The sequence below is a fragment of the Diceros bicornis genome, chromosome 10 (assembly GCF_020826845.1).
Source record: "Diceros bicornis minor isolate mBicDic1 chromosome 10, mDicBic1.mat.cur, whole genome shotgun sequence".
NCBI classification, from domain to species: Eukaryota; Metazoa; Chordata; class Mammalia; order Perissodactyla; family Rhinocerotidae; genus Diceros; species Diceros bicornis.
The window spans coordinates 69,371,936-69,391,707 of record NC_080749.1 but is presented as its reverse complement, the minus strand read 5'-3'; the positions used below and the strand labels follow the sequence as shown (position 1 = coordinate 69,391,707).

Sequence of the window (19,772 nt, the reverse complement as noted above, 5' to 3'; positions counted from 1 at the left end):
GCACCGGCGGGCGCTCTCGCTGCCCGGGCGGCGAGGCCGGGGAGCCGGGGGGCGCTGCCCTGCCCCGCGGCGCGGCCTGCACCCGGGGCGCCCACCTCCCTCCCGCCTGCCCGGCCTTCCCCGGCCTTCCCCGGCCTCCGCCGGCGCGGACATCTTGGGGCTGTAGGGCCGGGAGCAGCCGCCGAGTTCAGTCCGGCCCCGTTCCCGCGTGTTACAGCAGAGGCAGCCGAAGCTCCGAGACGTTTTGATTTGGCACAGGTGACACAGCCAGTCACTGGCACAGCTGACCCTAGTCTCCCGACTTGCAACACGGGGCTTAAGTCCAAAGGAATAGCTAGATAGAGGAATAATAAAGTTTTCAGCATAAATTGACTAGACTAGAGAAGCTAAGAGCTTCGGCTTTAGAATCGGACCCAAATTCCCCAGCCCTAACCTGTGACCTTGAGCAAGAGACACTACTGGCCACGTGTAAAACACGGATAGTAATATCTCACAGGGTTATTGTGATGTTTAACGTGTGCACAATGTCTGATCCATAGGAAACCAGAAATGGTGGCTGCTCGTAGTGTTTTTATGGGCTGTCTGTGGAGGGCCCTAAGATCCTGGCGCTGAAGGGGATGTCAGGAGTTCTAACTCCAGAACTGCTACTAATTTGCTATGAGCTTAACATTTCTATTTCATTTTTTTCCCCCATAAAATCCTTTAAAAGCTTTGCTGGAATCACTGTCTGCCAACTTCCCTTCATCTCATTGGCCACCTCTGGTTGCAAGGGAGGCAACCAAGTGTGGTCCTTTATCTAAAGATGAAGGCAATTATCACATTCTTCCAGAGCTGCCGACTCGGGGGAATGTTGCAGCGAGTTACACCTTGGGGAACAGCTCTATACAAGTCTTCACTGAACAGTCGTTTGTTGAGTGTGTACTGTGTGCTGGGCAGTACATTTAAAAGTACAGTTAAAAGTGCTTTAACTGCAGTCATATTTAATATCCATTGTAGTCCTATGGGGGTAGGTACCATTTATGTACCCATTTTACAGATGAGGAAATGAAGGCTTAGTAGTAATGGATTTACTGATGAAAAAATAACTCAGATCTGTCTAAGAAGGAGGGTTTCTGACCATGGCGGCAGCCAGAAAATTATAAGTAGCCCTGGACAAACACCCAAAACCTTGAGTTCTTGTTCAGTCATTACATTCAGCCACCCACTTATAGAATTACCTTGGTCCAGGGACATAATCTTTACTGACCATAGTTTTCTCATGAGTAAAATGAAGATGTTCTATGGCTGAGTGGTTTCCCATATTTTCCTCACCTTTCTATTTGCCTCAGTGAACCCAGTGTTTTTCAAGATTTTGTGTTACTCCATTTAGTGTTAACAGCATTAACTTCTCTATTTCGTTAATCAAAGACAGATGTAAATGCTTATCAGAGCTTCTGTTCTGCCTGGGACATGCAGGATGCCCACTGAGTTGGTAAAATTCTAGGCCACAGCTAAGAAAAATGGCAACGTCTGTAGCCGATAGCAACGCTTGCCATTCCAGACGGGCTTTACAACACAGACTGAGAGACATCCTGGATCCCCTGGTGTGGCAGTGACACCACGTTGGAACCTCTGGACTAGACTGGATCTAAGAACCATTGCTGCTCTAAAAGTCTGCGGTTTTATGAGGAACCCTGAGATCAAACAGTTGGTACTTCTTTTCGTAAAATAGGAGCCATCTATAATGTGAGAGGCTGGGATTCGATGATGCTTCCTGTTCTAAAATTCTGTCTGGAACACACACACCCTGCCATGGAATGGAGAACATCCAGACCGAGGCCAGCTTTCTGTCACCCTATTTGGAAGAAAGTCAGAGGCAGTTGACACAGGAGGGGCAGGTAGTTGTCTGGCTGAGAGGAACAGAAACTTCAAGCCAAGAGTCACGGGTAGTTTGCAGCCAGTGGGTGAGGTCCTTAGCAACCGTGTGTTGTGATGAAGTTCAGGCTGCTGCATTGAAATCCCAGGCTTGAACGATAGCGATAGGCTGTGTGAAACCACAGCTTTCAAATTCATCTACGGAGAAGAAAAACCAATACTTGAAGTTAAAATCAGACCTCAATGTGCATTAGCATGTGCCAGTTTCAGTTTCATTCTCTGTGAATGTTCTTGGAGAAATGAAAATCAAGATTTTATTCAAGTCAGATTTACAAAAAAAACTAGGGTTAATAGAATAGAGAAGTTACCTTTGTATCTCTGGTGCTACATGCTGACTCCTTTGAAAATGTGAATTTATATAATAATATCAATACCCAGAAAAATTCTTCTGTTTGAACTCGCACCAGTTAAGGTTTGTTGGTTTTTTGATTTTTGTTTTTCCTATTCTTCTCTCTCCCCTTATCTCAAAAGAAAAGTAGTTATAGGCCAAATGGAGACAATGGCAGTCTTATAGTAAGTGATTTTATTATTCTGTTGTAGTTTCACCTGAAGATTTTTTTTTCCCACATGAGGGCCATGTAAGGTTACATTTTCAGGAGGAACATTGCTGAAATATTTTTATGTTGCAGATTGTTTAAGATCTGCTAAGATTTGAAGAATGTTTGTGCTTTTTTTAGCATATTCTGTAAGTAGGTTTAAGTACTACCTGCCCTTTTCTGAAGTTTTGACTGAATATTTTTACCTTATGTATGACTAAACTCTTTAACTTAATTATATCTATATACATTTAGGAAAACTAAAAAATGTCAACAGTACTACAAAGGAGTAGTTTTAAATTTAATTTATTAGTTACAGGTGATATGCAGGTATCCCTTTTTTATATAAGATATGTAGTCCTAAAATTAGATTAATTGAATATTTATAAATTGAGTGGTATTTAAAATGAACTAAGGGATCTCACTGGTTAAGGTAAATAATTGTGCTTTATCTTAGCAGTTTGGGCACAACTGTCCAGAAATGTAGTGGTCTCCAGAAGTCAGGTGTATTGAGGGGATGGAGAAAGCCTGCTGAGGACTGCAGGGAGTTAAGGCAATGCTCATTCCGTGGCTTAGAGACGCAGCCTTGCTGGGGTAGCCATAGTATGGATGGCATTCAGGGTTGGTCCCGCAGGTACTCCTAAGTGCTTGGGAGATCAGACATAGCTGGAATAGCCCACACTTCCAGATCTTTCTCCTGATTTGAATCAGGTTTCAGGAAGTGAATAGCTAGGTTATAGGGCACCCTCTAGGGTGGAGACATGTTTTAGCCTCAAGTGGAAGCAGTAGCTTTCCTGAGGCAGGTATTGTTCTCTTCTGATCAAATGAATGATTATTATTACATCTTATTGAATCCCTAGAAAGTCCCTTTTGTTTTCTGGATTGCATTGTAAGGGGATTTTGTTGATGTTGCGATATATTTGGGTTTGCCTTCATCTACCACCAGGAAGTTCCATCCTAGCAGAAAGAACCAGCGGAGACTGAGGCTGAGCGAGCAGATGACACCTGCAGACGTGCAGGCAGCCTCGCAGCCTTCAGTGTCAGGGCTTCAGCCGGCGATCGAGTTCCGACGAGCTGTCAAGCCGGCTGCGTTTTCTGTTTCCCACCCTCAGGTGGAGGTTGAGGAAGTAGAACTGAACAATGAAATGTGTCTAGAAGAAGATTGCTGAAGGGAAGAGAGGCCTAGGAAAGACATAACCTTTATAAACAATCTCAGATTTAAAGATCTGGTTCTCTAGGAAGGCAGTAGGCTAGCCGCGATAACAATCTTGATTGTTACAAGTCACCCGCTTACTCCTAGCCCAACTAGCCCGTGGCTTACGGTTCACGTGAACTCACTTGGAGCTAGGCTTGTGGCTTCTTGTGGCTGTGAGTTTCTAGTTTCTTAGATATTGAGGAATTCTTGTGTGGGTTGATGGAAATGCGTCCACCTCAGGAGACAGGTGATAATAATGAGGGCAGCCAGAGGACACTATGCAACGCTGACACCTTGTCTGTAAGGTCTCATGTATTGTGTAAATTCGACATCAACTTCACCTCAAAAGCCAGAGGCCACTCTGGAGAATTCCAGGGGAGATACTGCAACATACTTTTAGTAGTGTTTCTATAGGTATCAATAGTCAGGGCAACCTACCTCCATCTGTACTTTCCTTAATCTGCTTGAAGACTGAGGTGAAATTCAGAGCAAGTTCTTTTCTTCTAACTGGATGGTCCCTTACACGGAATACACTGATATACCTCATACCAGTAAAACAGAAACAAGCTCATTGCCACCTCTTGCTTCTCCCTGCCCTCCTTTATCTGGAGGTCCCTAGCCCAGGGGATATTAAGGGTTACAGCTCTCAACCCTCTAGGTAAAGGTACACTGATGACGGACTAGGGTAAGGGAGGTACAGCCTGTGGGTTCTGTAGGTAGAATGGCAATGGCACAGGCGAGACAGGGTGTCCTGTTACATCACATTGCTTCAAGGGGAGGGCCAGGGTGCACCACCTTTTATGGCACTGGCTGGCACTGGCCAGGCTATTACAAAGGCTGGCCAGGCTTTCACTGGCTCAGCTATACATGGTGGAATAACCCACTGATCCTCTCCAATTACAACACACCCACAAAAGACAAATACAGTAATGAACATGCAGTGTCTCTAACTTCGTGGAGAGACAGAGTATGAACGAATGAATACATACGTAATATGAAGAAAGAATAAAGCAGAGTAAGAAGAAAGCAGGTGAAAGGGGTTGGAGTGTAGCACCTTAGACAATGGGGTCAGAGAAGGCCTTCCTGAGGAGGTGACGTTTGAGCAAACACAAATTATCAGAAGGAGCAAGCTCTGCCAAAATCTGGGGAAAGCGGGCTGCAGGTTGAGGAAAGAGCAAATAGGAAAACTTGAGGCATCTTGACATCAGGAGGGTTGGTGTGGCTGGAGCAGCCAAGCAGGAGGGAGAGTGGAGGAGAAGTCAGAGGCACCCGGGCCCTTGGAAGGGAGGGTGGATTTTATTATTGGTGTGATGTGAAATCATTGGAGGGTTTTGAGCAGGTGAATGATGTGCTCTGGTTGATGTTTTTAAAAGATCTATGTGCTGATTGGAGAATAGGTTGTGGGGGAGAATCGTAGGGGCAATTCTGGAAGCAGGGAGACCAGCTAGAAGGCTACTAAAGTAATCCAAGTGCAAGAAGACTGGCTTGGACAACAGAGAAGCATTTATTCCTAAATTGACACTGTTGCACTATACTTACATTGCATCATCTTGCTCTTAAGAGTTACAAATATCAAATGATTTACGAGACAGTTTTAGAACCAAATGGAAAAATCCTCATTTGAAGGTAGCATTTGTTTGCAAAGCTCAGGGCCCACAAAGAGGATAGTCCCTCAGACCGCTAACCAGAGGGTCATTGATTGTTCTTATGCAAATCGATTCAGCCCTTGAAGTAGTGGAGCCCACCTGGGGAGGGGATGCAGGGAGGAGCCCTGGAGATGCCCACAAGAAAAGCCCCTAGGAGTGGGCATGTATGTGGTATTAGGAGGAGTAACCCTGAAGAAACAACTGGCTGGAAGTTAACGTTCTTATGATGGTCTGGGGCTGCTGGGGTCTGTGGACCGCAGACCTCACGCTCTTCACCTGCCCCACCTCTTTTATTGAGGAACGCCAGTATAAGCTTCTCAGCTCTAGCTGCCCAGTTCAGCCCCGTTCGTGCTCAGAAAGCCCACAGGAGGCTGTGCGGAGACAGAGCATGGGATTCCGGAAGGCAAGTCCAGAGCCGTCCTTCTAATCCCACCTCTGCTGCTAACTAGCTTCAGGCTTTTTATGCCTTTCCGTGTATTCTCATCGCGATTGCTCAGCCTCCTCCTGCTTCTACACTGCCTCCTCTGGCATCATCTTTTCTACGGTTAACTGCCAGCCCTTAATGTCCTGGAAGCCGCCTCTACCTTGCACAGCCCTCAGCCAGGAGTCATTTGCATCTCAGATAGAGTGAAGAACACACCTCAGCATGGGTTGCTTTGTGTGTTCACAGCACTGGTTCTGTGTTCTTCCCCTTTTGGTTCTGGTGTATAAACAGACCCTGCAGAAATGCGTTTTTGGTTTTTAGTATCCTGTATTTAACAGAGGGCCTCTAAAGCTCCCTTCTCATGCCTTTTTGAGACCTGCCTCTTTACCTGTTTCTTGTATTTGCATCTCAGACTCTCAAACTCTGCAAGTTTGTTGGTATATTTAAAACATGAGCATTTCCTCACAGTGTTAAGAGTAAAGATTAAATGATTTGACAGTGTCACAATGGAAGATACTGGATCATCATGTAACTTTCCTGCTTTGTGTAGCTGTCTGAGAGTCCTGACTGTTAGGTAGTTGTGTTTCAGGAGGTGGTGGGCATTTACCCAAGTCTATCTTCGCTTTTCTCCAGCTTAACACTAAGGATGTCTCTAGCCAGGACAAAGACCTATCTAGGCTTATTCAGTATTATTCTCTAAATGGATGTGATCATTGACTAGTTATTACTAGTTACCCAATCCTTCCCCAACTTTAGTGTAGCAGGTTGTTCTAGCTTCATTTCAGGTTTTTCTGGAAAACGGCTGACCACACTTTCCTTAGAGGAGTCGGGGGCAGGGCATAAGGCCCATGTCTCTGTGTGCCCATAAGTGTTCCTTGTTCCTGTTTCCTATTGACAGATGTGGTGGTGACATCCCATCCTGAATCCAGAAGAATTATGAGTTTCTTCTCATTTCATTTTAAGTTCAAATATAGTGGCAGTCACAGAATAAAATGAACCCCATTACTTTATAATTTTCTTGTGACATTTACCACATTTGCCCTCCATAATACAGCACTTGTCTCTCTTTCTCTCTGTATATTATATTGTATTGTGTTGTATGATGTATTAATTATATATTATATTATTTATATATTACATATAACACACACATATATTTATACACTCATGTATGTATCTACCTCTGTCTCCAGCCAAATTTCTCCTGTGCTGCAGACCTGTCCATCTTCACTTGGTCCCACCAACCAAAGTTCCCTGTGCCCCAAATCAAACCCATCCCCCCTCTCCCTGCACAAGCTTGTTTCTGCTCCCGTTTTCCTTATCTGGGTGATAAGGGCCTCAGCATCTCTCCACTCACCGGAAAATTCCTGTCATGTTCTTGCTTTCCCTCATCTAATGTTGATTCCACTCCTAAGTGCTCTTTAACCTGTCGGTCCATTTCTCGCTTAGATTGCTTCAGCAGCCTCCTTCGTGGTTCTCCTGCTTTCAGTCTTCTCTAAAATTTCACATTGCTCATAGAAAGCTCTTTCTAAAACACGACTGTGTTCCTGTCACTTCTTATTAAACTGGTTATTCTGTTTTGTTCCCACAGATCCATTCTCTGCCCTTCCTTCCCCTGCTCAGGGCCTAGAAGCTAATGTCTGTGGACTGTATCTCCTGGGCTCCTTTGCCCCCTGGCTTCCCATTGGGTTTGGCCAATGAGAGGCACTGACGGGAGGGCAGGAGAGAGGTTGAGGTACCCATACCCTCACCCCAACATTCCACTGAAGTTCTAGTAGTGATTCCTGGTGTCCTCGGGGCTCCAGTAACACCGGGTAGCCTTTGCCGTTTCAGGCCTAGGGGTGTTAAAGGCTTCCTGCTGTGGTAGGTGCCTGGTGACTTCACAGTGTCTTACTGGTAATGCCTTAACCCAGCCCGCATCCTCACTGAACACTTCAGTGAAACCCTTGTGAGTGTCCGCAGTTTCCTGCTGAGACTTTGATACTCACCTAAAATCCCTCAGTGCTCTGCTTTCAGCATGAGGTCCACGCTCTTTAGTGTAATAGTGACCCCTGCTCACCTCTCTGGCCGCAGGTGTTGCAAGTCCTCGCGAATGGCTGAACCACTTCCACGGTCTTCCTAATCTCCATGATTTTGCACACACTTGCCACCCCCACACCCCAACTTCTGTGTCGTTGCCTCCGACTTATCCTTCAGTGCTTCACTCATGTTTCCTCTTCTCCAGAAGCTGCCCTCAATTCTCGCCCTCTCTTCAAGATTGAAGTGCCTGTTCCTTCTGCTCTTAAAGTGCCCTCCAAATGTCGTCAGACGATTGACACTAGACTGTGACTTTTTGTCTTTCTCCTGCTGGTTGGAAAGACTGAAGGACTATAATTAGCTTGCAGGAGAATTTATGGGTCAGAGAATATAAAAATGGCTACCATTATCCCTGTGAATAAAAAAGAAAAAAGATAAGATTCTGGGCAATTAAATATTTAGGACATATATTCCCTTTTCCATCTCTCAGCTCCAAGGTGTAAAGCTCTGAAGGAAATGGATTTAATTAAAACTTCTGAGTCAGACTGTTACTGCTACAATCAAAATTCCCAAATGGAATGGAAGTACATATGGTCAACTGTGCAGGTAAGAGCCTATTTCTAAATCATGTCTTAGGAACAGAGAATTCAAATGTACTATTTCAAGAGTAGAAAGTAGCTTTGTGTGACGTAGAGCTGTGTATGAAAGCTGACTTGAGGATCACACACAGTGACTCAAGGGGAGGAGTGTGTGGGAGGGCACATTAACTGTCCATACTCTTAATCAGTGCTTCTCCAAACCACTCCAAATAAATATAGTATGTAAGTGAGTCCAGTGTGCTTGCTGCTTAGACACAGCTCAAGACAACACCCTCTCGCCTGCTTCTCAAAATGATTGCTATCCCAAGCCCCTCTATAGAAATTCTGAAGTTACCTCTGATCCCAGATATGGGCAAGATAGTAGTTACTCTCAATAGCCTAGTATTTTCCTTCATTCAACATTTAACAAATATTTATTGATCACCTACTAAGTGCCAAGAACTATTCTAGGCTCTTAGGATACATCAGTGAACAAAACAGATCCCTGTGCCTGTGATGTTTATACTCCTGGGGTGGGCGGTAGGGTGGGATAAGCAATAAATGTAAGAGAAGAAAATTATAAAACTAGTAAGTGCTATGAAAAAAGAAAATGTGGAGTAAGATAGGAGGGAGATGCGGGGCAAGTTGCAGTATTAAAAAGAGTGGTCAGGGTAGTTCTCATTTGAGAAGGTGACATTTGAGGAATATTTCAGTGAAGTTAGTGAGTTACCAAGAGAGTATGTGGGAAGGAGTGTTTGGGCTGGGGGAATAGCTAGGACAGCGTGTCAGGAGGCGCATGGTGTTGATTTGTACCATTACTGATAACATACACCCCTTTGATCACTTGGTTAAAGTGGTATCTGTCAATTTACAAAGTTTTACCACTGTAAAATGACTATTTTCCTGTCTGTAATAGATAAGTATTTTGAGGAAATAATTGAAACTATGTAGATATCCTATTCCACATCAAACTTTTTGCCCCTAGTTTTATCATCCATTGATAATGCTTGTCTGAATCAATTATCATCATGATGTTTATCAAATGGTGGTTTTCTAATTCCATCATTTCTCCTACATTCATTGGCATTCTTCTATAAGGAAGACATTTTCCTCCTCCAGTTTATTTATATCCACATAGTCTCATGGATTGTGAATTCATTCTGTAGACTACAATCCATTACCTCATTATTTATTTTGATATTCAAATTGTCCTAGATTTGGCCAGTAGGAGCCTCTTCAAACTAGCTCCTACATCCTTTTAACTTGCACCTATCATTTGAGCACTTCTTTTTTTGTGTGTGTGAGGAAGATCAGCCCTGAGCTAACGTCCATGCTAATCCTCCTCTTTTTGCTGAGGAAGACCAGCTCTGAGCTAACGTCTATTGCCAATCCTCCTCCTTTTTTTTTCCCCCAAAGCCCCAGTAGATAGTTGTATGTCATAGTTGCACATCCTTCTAGTTGCTGTATGTGGGATGCGGCCTCAGCGTGGCTGGGGAAGCAGTGCATCGCTGAGCGCCCGGGATCCAAACCCGGGCCGCCAGTAACGGAGCGTGCGCACTTAACCACTAAGCCGTGGTGCCGGCCCTTGAGCACTTCTTTACCTTCTGGCAAACAAGATGTTCCAAGCTTGTCTTGTAATTTCTTAGACCCAGCTTTGGAATGATGCATTTTTCTAAGGAACCTTCAGTGTTAGTTGTGTTTATTACTATTGGGATATCATTGTCATATGTGTATATACACACGTATATACCTGCACACATATGTATTTCTATCTATCTATCTTTTGAAAACCATGAATTCTGGTATCTCCAGTACGAATGAGTTCATTCTAATCTCCCTTGTTTCCATGTTTGTAACTTCCTTCTCTGATAGTGAGAAACCTGGTTCTCATTATCCTCAATATATTGGTTTATTTGCCTAATCCTAGAATACACTGAAAGTAATTTCAGAATTGCTAAGCCATACTATTGTGAAAAATAAACCTAGTAACAGGAGTTCAGTATATGTTTACAGTGTGTTTTATCTTTAGTTTGAGAGTATATAGTCTAAATAGTGTGCTCAAAGTTACTTGGGTTAAGTCATTCCCACCCCCCACCCCCCACTATGGTTATATCGTTCATTTGAAATATATTTGTTTTTATTCATTTCCACTTCAGGGCTTTCCCCCATCCTGGTTGATTTTATTCATCACTTTTTAGTATGTACATATTAATGTGGCTGAAAAGTCAAAACTCTACACAAAAGTATTCTCAAAGAAGTGTCACTCCCCATCATTCGTCTACTCATTCCTCGCCAGCCTTTGTAGGTAGTCAGTCTTATTAGTTTCTGGTATATCTTTCCTGTGTTTCTTTTTGCAAAAGTAAACAATGATGCATATTTATAGAGAGTGCTTAAAGCCTTGGGACTAAGGACTGAGTTTAGATGAGGCCTGTAGGAGATCAAGATTTGGCCACCCTGAAATATGTCTCTTTACCTTGATTATTTTCTCTGATGGACATTTGACCTCCCCTAAACTGCCTGAAAGGATTTAACTTTGGGTGTAGACAGACTGGCAGGGTCCTCGCTAAGCCCATTCTTAACAAAGCTCTGTTTACCAAATATTTACATTTGTAAAGGTATCTCCCTCTGTGTAGTGGGAAGAGGGAGGGGATGACCTTCTCTGTGAAAACTCTTATCAGGACGGAAGAAGACGACTTAAATCTACATACTCTTGATTACTATAATTCCTGTCTCTCTGGCCACATTCTCTAGAGGTGGCCCTGCAAAGCGTTTTCTGACAAACATTTACGTTTCCCTCTCCATGTAAATTGTCTTCTTCCCCTCTGAAATCCCAAAACACCACCCACCCCTAACATCCTCCTTTGTCTGTAGCTGAAGATGGTATTTAAGACGAGAATCTCTGCTATTGTGTTGAGAAACTCAGTGTCCCTGGTTTCTCCCATGTATACATGTTATTAAACTTGGTATTATTTTCTCCTGCTAACCTGTCTTGTTAATTATTTGGCCAGCCATAAGAACCTTAAGGGAAAGGGCAGAGGGGGATTCTCCCTCTTCCTCCACAGCCCCAACGACTGAGCCTGGGTCAGTCTTATGGTCAGAGATCAGGGAGGAGGAAGGGACAGGCAGAGGAGAGAGAGAGGAGTAGCAAGTGAGGAAGGAGACATCCAGGAAGCCCCAGGAAGAAAATGTAACAAGGAGGAGCAGTGATCTGCAGTGCCAAATGCTGTTGCCGGATCCAGTAGGGTGACTGAGAATGAATTTGCTCTTTGGATTAGCAACATGGAGGCCCCTGGAGACCTGGTCAGAGGCAGCCTGCTGGGAATGGAAGCCTGATTGAAGTGGGTTAGAGAGAGAATGGGAGGAGGGGAACTGGAGATGGCAGGTATTGGCAACTTTTAAGAATAATTTTATTACAATGGGAAGCGAGGAAATAGGGTGATAGCTGGAGGGGAAGGTGGAGTTAATAGAAAGCTTTTTGGTTTTTTCAAGTGGGAGAAATATCCACATGTTTGGATGCTGATAGGAATAGTGTAGGAGAGAGGGAAGAAGTACTGGTGGGGTGTCCTTGAGTAGGCGCAGGTGGATGAGATCCAGGGCACCGTCAGGGGCTTGCTTTTAGAACGGAGCATGTCAGGCTCCTCTGTGGCAGAAAGTTCCCCCCCACAGGCAGGAAGGAGAGCACATGCCGACAGATGCTGACAGGTGGGTGAATACGGGGAGAGGAGCTGGTCGACAGTCTCTTCCGATTTCTTCCGTTTTCAGTGAAGTAGGAAGATCATCAGCCAGGAGTGAGGAGGGGAGGACGTGTTGGGCTGCCGAGGAAGGAGAAGTTGTGAAATCACTGTTGAAGAGAGACTAGATGGCAATGTGTGGTATGATTGCCTGCAGCTTCAGGTCCCACTTCAGGTGCCCAGTCAGGAGTTTGAAGTCAGACCGCTGTGGGCTTCTCCAGCACATTCAGAGGTGCAAATGCAAGATTGGAAGAGGTGGAGGGTTGGATTTTGCAGCTGGGCGTGACAAAGCAAGAGGGGTCTCAAGCCCTCAAGGGTACATGCAAGAGAATGATTTATAATGATTGACAGTGGAATTTAGCTGGATGAGAAGGGGCTGAGGACATCAAGGGGGTGAGGAGCATGGGAAAGATGCTTGATCCATGGTGGGGGCAAAGGCTTGCTGGGATCAGGGTGCCAGAAAGGGCACGCTGGAAAGGTGGGAGGTGGTGCTCAGCCAGTGGGACACAGGAAACGCAGCCTGTAGAGGGGCTGCAGTTTGGTACTGACAGGGTCCAGGGTGAGGCTGTGGGAGGGATTGCCTGAAGTGGGTAGAGGACAAGGGCATAAGAGGGAAGAGATCAAGGAACTGAGAGGCCAAGGTACTGGAAGGAGTTTGGTGTATGTATTGAATCCCCGAGAAGGATGACAGGAAGAGGTATTGAGAGAGCAACAGTGAGCCAGGAGCTCAAGTCCAAGAGAGATGAGGGGTAGGTAGACAGATCAACAGATAGTGGGTGATACTGCCTGATGCCTGGGATTCAAAGGTGGTGCTCTCACTCCCCTTTCAGGCTCGCCCTACTCCTGGACAAAGAAGAGAAACAGAGAGGGACAAAGGCAGCAGAGAGTTATCATTTAATGATCACTGGGTTGTCACCATCTGCTTGGCATTGTAGCTAGCGCTTTGTTGTGAGACTTGAATAGGACCTGAGGCTGGGTTCTGGTCATCCTTCAAGAGGCATGGTGAGAGAAGCCCGAATTACCTACGCTCTGCTGATCCAGAAGAAGGAAGCACTTTTTCTCAATCACAGTAGAAAATGGTGGAGATATAAACCTTGTTCTCATTATGTTTATAACCAAATAGTTTGCCACCTATTACTTTCTATCTCATTCTTTTTTACATGTCCCTTGGCCACAATAACTTGCCAGAAGAGGGGGTTAACCACAACTCAGGGGAAGAAACATCTGCTTCAAAAGTGTGTATGCTTCAATGTGTGTTTGGACTAAACACACATCTGTAGGTCCACTCCTGGGATCAGAACCTTACCACGTACATCTCAGTGTGCTTTTCTCAGCCCATCTTGGACTCTCTTGACTCTTCTGCTCATGATTTTAAGAAGCTTATAAGAAGTTTTAACTTGTGTGTTTATGGACTTTTTTGTTCTTATTTTGTAGGTGAAAATTACCAGTTCAGGCCTGCTCAGTATGGTATATATCACAGAAAGACATAATTGCCAGTATCCAGAAACCATTCTGTCTTTTATCAAATGTGTGATTCATAACTTTTGGACACCAAAGGAGTCTAATGAAGTAACCATAATCATCAATCCATATGGGAAGACCGTGTGCTTCTCTGTGAAGCCTGTCAGGAAGACATTCATCTATAAAATCAGTGTGACTCGAAACAGTAAGTCTGTTTTTATTATACTTGACTTTCTGGATTCAGTTTTTCTGGAGTGACATTTCAATAAATGGACTTTTCTCTTCTTTCACTGACACTACGTTGACATAAAATCTTTGTTGTTTGTGTGTCTTTTTTACTCCAGTTGTGGATTTCAAACTCTTCCTTGTGTTTGTGGCAGGCGTTTTCCTCTTCTTTTATGCAAAGGCCTTGAGTCGGTAAGTATTCATTTTTACTTTCTTAACTATTAATGAAAAAGAGTAAAGGATGTTTTTGACCCTATGCTAAATATTTCCACACTAGTTTGTAGTTCTTGCTTTAGGTTTTGCAAACAATAGGTCTGAAGATAGTGCTTGAAAGGGCTTTTTTTAAAACCAGTAACAGTTATTTGTATAGCATGATATGTATATGTCACAGAGTGCTTTCACAGGCATTATTTTGTATTACATATTAATACAGTATACATTATTTTATTTGATCCTCTTAAGAACTACGTGAGCTCTGTATTATTGTTCTCATTTTATAGATGAGAAAACCAATATCCATTATCACATGACGTTCTTGCCAGGGCTGAGATTTATACTCAGGTTTTCTGATGCCAGATGCCTGCTCTCTCTATTACATTCAAGCTGCCTCCAGATTTGTGGTTCTGATGAAGGCTGAATTTAATAAATATCTGATCCTGAGATAAACATATTTCCCTGATATTTTGTGTATTATAACTTCTCTGATGAAAAGGGAATCTCTGTCCAATAATATTTTACTTCTTAGCTTGCTATTCTTAACGTTCATTTTCTTTGTAGTGTAATCGAGTGTTTTTAATGGCATCCGTGGTCTTTGTAAACTGGACGTTGCTTTCATAGCCTGCAGAGTAAAGCCTGGACTTAGGAGCTGGGCTGCAAGCCTGAATCCTCCAGTTAGCAGATACAGACTTGGGGGAAGTCTTTAACTTCTTGGTGCCTTAGTTTCCTCCCCTGTAGAATTTAGACATGGATAGCTGTTTCACAGGGCTGTTGTGAATGCAGGTAAAGCTGTCAGACAAGTGCCTGCTGTGTGATAGTGCTCAATAATTATTGTTGGATCAGATTCCCAACATAGAATGTAACTCAGACATTTTGTTTTGAGTTAGTGGCAAGCTATTTACCGTAAATTTCAAGTACAGACTTCATTTTTAACAGTATCGGATATAATTAGACCCACTGAGTTTTTCTTCTTAGTATTCTTAATGGCTACTATTGTCAAGTTAAACATGTTTTTAATACTGAAAGTGTGACTTGGCATTTAAATGGCTTTTATCTGCTTGTCTTGACAGAAGCCCTATTTTCTATTACTCTTCTGGGACCGTGCTAGGTGTTCTAATGACATTAGTCTTTGTCCTCCTGTTGGTGAAAAGGTTCATTCCTAAGGTAGGCATACTGTGTACAAATGAATAAAAAATGGAAACCATGATCTTGTAGACATGAAAAATTGATCAAAATTAATTCACATTGATTATGACAGTTCCTAATTCAAACTATATTTCTACATTGTATAAACTGGCTTTAAAATATATCTTTTTCTAGAGATTCCATTTTTATTTGTTACTATACACAAGCTTAACTAAAAGTTAATTTTAGGTGATACTTTTTCTGAGACCTTTTTATTAATTCTAGGTAATATGTTTTTCTTATGAGTGACAGGGGCTGATTCTATGCTGAGTGGAAATTTCTCTTATCTTGGCAGAGCTAAGGAATGTCATGATGCTGAACCATCAGGGCCTTGAATCACAGCATTGCTACATCTGGGGATTTCTTCATTATTATTAGTTCCCCAGAACACCTTCAATAAAAGAATGCCCTGCACTTAGTTGGGAATAAATAAATATTAGTTCATGATGACAATGTTGTGGTTACTCTGATTAAAGCTTGCAGCACCAGCATTTCTTTGAGATAAATTTATTCTTGAGAAAAGTGCTTCTGCAGCTTTAATATTCACGCAAGTTACCTGGGGATCCTGTTGAAATGCAGATTTTGATTCAGAAGTCTGCAGTGGGGCCTGAGAGTCTGCATCCCAGCAAGCTCCCAGGTGATGCCGCTGCTGCTGGTTCATAGACCATACCTTTCACAAGACTCCAGAGTTCCTCCAGTTGGCTTCAGTGCAGTTTGATGTAGAAGTTTCTCATACAAAGGGCTTATTTGTTTACTTCTATTTCTATGAGAGTGAATGAACCAAAAACCGTGTCGTTTATTTTCTTCCACACACAGTATAGCACCTTTTGGGCTCTAATGGTTGGTTGTTGGTTTGCTTCAGTTTATGTTTTGTGCCAACTGATGGAAGATCTGAAGTGGCTGTGGTATGAAAAGAGAATATATATATTAGGTAGGTAAATTTTTAAAGAATACATTCTATTATTGGTAAAACTGGAAAGTACAACTGAAGGCCTTCTTTTGACATACGTTTCTTTCCAGCATCTAAATTTTCATTTTGAACTAAGGAGAAATGCTGTTAAAACTAATCTTTTATTTTATTCTGATAGTTGGTGATTTCAGTTCATTAGGTCTCATTTTAGACTATTTCCCTATGACATCTTTCTTAGTTTTCTATACTAATGATCAAAAGAGCAAAAAAGTATTTGTCTTTTTTGATTGCATATGCTTTTGAATTATGGTTAAGCTCTCACCACATCTAACCTGTAATGAAAAACTTTCTCTAAAATGTGGCTCTTTATTTCTTTTTCTTAATGTATTCAGTATGAAAAGTGAGAAATCCAAAATATAAATGACTAATGAAAACTTGACTTTTCAGAAGCAGGATATTAAGGAACTACTTGTTCCCCTTGTTTCGTGTTACCAAAAACCAAAAACAACTTGTTTTAATTGGAAAATAATGGAGAATGGGAGAATCAATTTTCTCCTAAACCTTAGCACCAAATTTCTCACATAAGTCCACCCACCCAAAACAAAAACAATTTTTTGTTTTACTTGTAGATTTTGTTTTTAGCTCATTTTTCTTTTTACGCACTAAAGTATTTTAAAGTAGGGAGGGAGGAGGGTGAAAGGGATAATTCGGCACGTGTGTGGTGAGGGGTTGTAATTAGTATTTGGGTGGTGAACATGATGTAATCTATGCAGAAATAGAAGTATAATGATGTACACCTGAAATTTATGCGTTATAAACCAATGTGACTGCAATAAACAAAAAATTAAAAAAAAAAAAGACATTCTGGAAACACAAGATTAAAAATAAATAAATAAATAAAATAAAATAAAATAAAAGCTCCTGACTTTTACTCCCTAGTGGGACATTATTTGGGTTTCTACCTGAATCTGTACTTCCTGAATTGCAATTCTTTGATCCCAAATAAATGCTTTGCCTCTTAAAAAATAAAATAATAAAAAAAAAATAAAGTATTTTAAAGTAAATTACAGATATCGTGGTATGTTCCCTTAAATGCTTTCCTAAGCATTTCTAAAAAACAAGAGCATTTTCCTCTACAGTTAACTATTAAATCTAAAAAAATTAGTAATTTCATAAAATCATCTATTACCCAGGCCATGTTCAAATTTCCTAAATGTCCTTGATAGTTGGTTTGCATAAGCTAGGGTATGGTTCAGAACCACATTTTGCATCTATTATATCCTGTAAGTCTCTTTTAATCTGTAACAATTCCTTTTTTAGCGCAGTGATATGCTGAAGAGTCCAAGCTAGTTGTCCTATCACTTTCTGGATTTTTCTGATTACTTCTTTGTGGTATAAATTAACTTGTTCTCTCTCCTCTGTATTTCCTAAACTGGACATTAGACCTTGAAGCTTGCTTAGAGACAAATGAAACACTTTTGGTGGAACACATAAGAGGAGATGCACACGTCACACTGGATCACAACAAGAGACAGAATATCTCATCGTCCCTCCATCAGTGATGCTGAAACTGAGCACTGCATTAGGAGGGTCAGCCTGATCCCTCTGATGTAAAATTACATTTTCCTTTTGAGACTAGAAAGTAAAAATAAAAAATAGGGCTTGTAGCTGACTGTGACATATACTGAGGCTTATTCCTGACCAAGGAAACCATGATAACATTTGCCCATCTAGGCCTCTGGACTAAAAATCTGACATACTTATACATCATAATAATTTTTTATTATACATCCTTAATTATCACAGAAGTCAGCCCGGTATCTCACACGAAAGGAATAACTACCCCTATACACGTTTTTCAACCTTACTTCGTTGGAAAAAGAAAACAAAAATGAAGGTTTTCTGATATGTTCTTAGCTCTAAGACAAGGCTCTGCTAGGATTTTCATATAACTTTTCAAGTTCAGATTTATATTGTTTTGCATTCTTCTGCTTTTACAGGCTATGTCTTGGCGGTTGGATTTCTCAGTTTCGCCGTTTGTTACAAGCACGGACCCCTTGTTGACGAGAGGAGCATAAATCTTCTGACGTGGACACTGCAGCTCCTCTCCCTGCTTCTCATCTATTGTGGCGTCACCGTGCCGCAGTTCTCATACGCAGTCATGATCCTCATCCTGTGTTCCAGGAGTCTGTACTACCCACTGAAAGCATTTGGTTATATGACGTGGTGCGTATCTTTTTTTCTCCCTTGTAAATTTGACATTTTGAGGTCTGGTTTTATTTATCATTTGGGGGGTTTTTTGGACACATCATGTTTAATCTCATAATTAACTACATTTCCTCTAGAGATTTCCCTCTGAGGGAGGAAGAGGATAGAGAACTTAAGCATCTGACCCCATCTCTGTTTCTAGTCTTCATTAGTCCTTCAGAGGTTACCACCAGTTCCTAGGCAATTACAGCTCACTCAGAATTCACTAAAATCATTGCCAAAATTACTTGGGCTCTGAGTTGCCTGAAATTTCTACTTTTATTTTACATTTCCTTTCATTATCAGGGCCCAAGGCTGCCTTAGGGGTACTTGTTGTACTTATGAGATAAGAGCGAGGGAACAGAAATGAATCATAAGTGATTGAAAGGTATTATTTATATTTAGGATTTTCTTTTCTCTTAGGTTTTAAGTTAAGGCTTAAACCCTTTGAAAATAGAGAAAGAAGGATGAGGTAACTTCTCTTGTCACAGCTTTATTATGTCTTTCCTCAGTCACTGAGTCCGAGCACCTGTTTTTGTGTCAGGTGCACAGATGAAGGAGATGGTCCCTCCCCTCGAGTGTGCTTGTTGGGTCATAGGCACACATTTCTATGTCTTTGAAGTGTTAAAATAGGCCTGCCCAGGGACTGTGGCATATAGAGAAAATTCAGGAAAGTTTCTGGAGGAGATATTACTGGGCTGAATCTTAATGAATCAAAACAGCCAGATGAATAAATGTGGGAAGGACTTTTCTGAGAAGGAGAAAGCCCAGTCTGGTACCATCACGAGGCAGCGAACGAGGAGGGCATTGGCCAGGTCATGGAGGCATCATGGGCCATGCTAAGGAGTCTAGTCTGATCATGTACACAGTTGAGGCAGGGAACCATTGTGCATTTTAGTCAGCGCCCTCTAACTGCTGCCTAGACAGCTGTTATAAATCCAAATGCCTGGGGCCCAGGCAGGTGCTTACTGAGTGAGTCAGGCCGAGCAGGGGTAAGGCAGTGGGGCAATCATGAGGACTGTGGGAAATTCTACAATGGGGCCTCATTGAAAAGGGGGCAATTACCACTCAGCTTGAGCTGATTGCTGCCAGGTAGGAATGTGAGCCATGCCTTGCCAGATCTTCTGATCTAGCAAAGCTGGGAATGTGGATTAGAATGTGGATTCTTATTATTTTTAAATGTTGACAACTAATCTGAAAATAAAAATACATTCAACAAGCAAAAATCAAAGCAGAGACCATGAACCTCATTGGGCGGTGGGATATGGTCCATCTGTCTTCTGGCACGGAGCAGGGTGGATGTGAGGAGGCGGCCCTGGGACAGGAGACCAGTCATCAGACATTACAGTGGTCTGGGCAAGAGGTGATGAGGGCCTGAGGTAGGGCGGTGAGAGCAAGACTGGAAGAGTTAATAAATATGTATGAGGTAAACATGACTCTGAGGAAGGAGACTCTGTGGTAACTGGTAGTTTATGGATCTGGTGACTG

At 42.4% G+C, this 19,772-nt stretch overlaps 1 protein-coding gene across 7 annotated transcripts in view; it reads left to right on the top strand.

Annotated features, from left to right (window-relative positions):
• Positions 1 to 19,772, top strand: part of NEMP2 (nuclear envelope integral membrane protein 2) — a 34,338-nt gene that overhangs the window by 102 nt on the left and 14,464 nt on the right. For 2 of the 7 annotated variants that reach the window (XM_058549437.1, XM_058549436.1), the window contains exons 2-7: positions 8,222 to 8,337; positions 13,475 to 13,706; positions 13,846 to 13,918; positions 15,013 to 15,106; positions 15,944 to 16,058; positions 18,038 to 18,263. In XM_058549437.1, the coding sequence (XP_058405420.1) occupies positions 8,222 to 8,337; positions 13,475 to 13,706; positions 13,846 to 13,918; positions 15,013 to 15,106; positions 15,944 to 16,058; positions 18,038 to 18,263 (856 nt within the window). Of the gene's footprint in view, positions 1 to 134; positions 2,327 to 8,221; positions 8,338 to 13,474; positions 13,707 to 13,845; positions 13,919 to 15,012; positions 15,107 to 15,943; positions 16,059 to 18,037; positions 18,264 to 19,772 lie in introns of those variants that run through there. The other 5 variants (XM_058549439.1, XM_058549443.1, XM_058549440.1 and 2 more) reach the window with 5 other exon arrangements.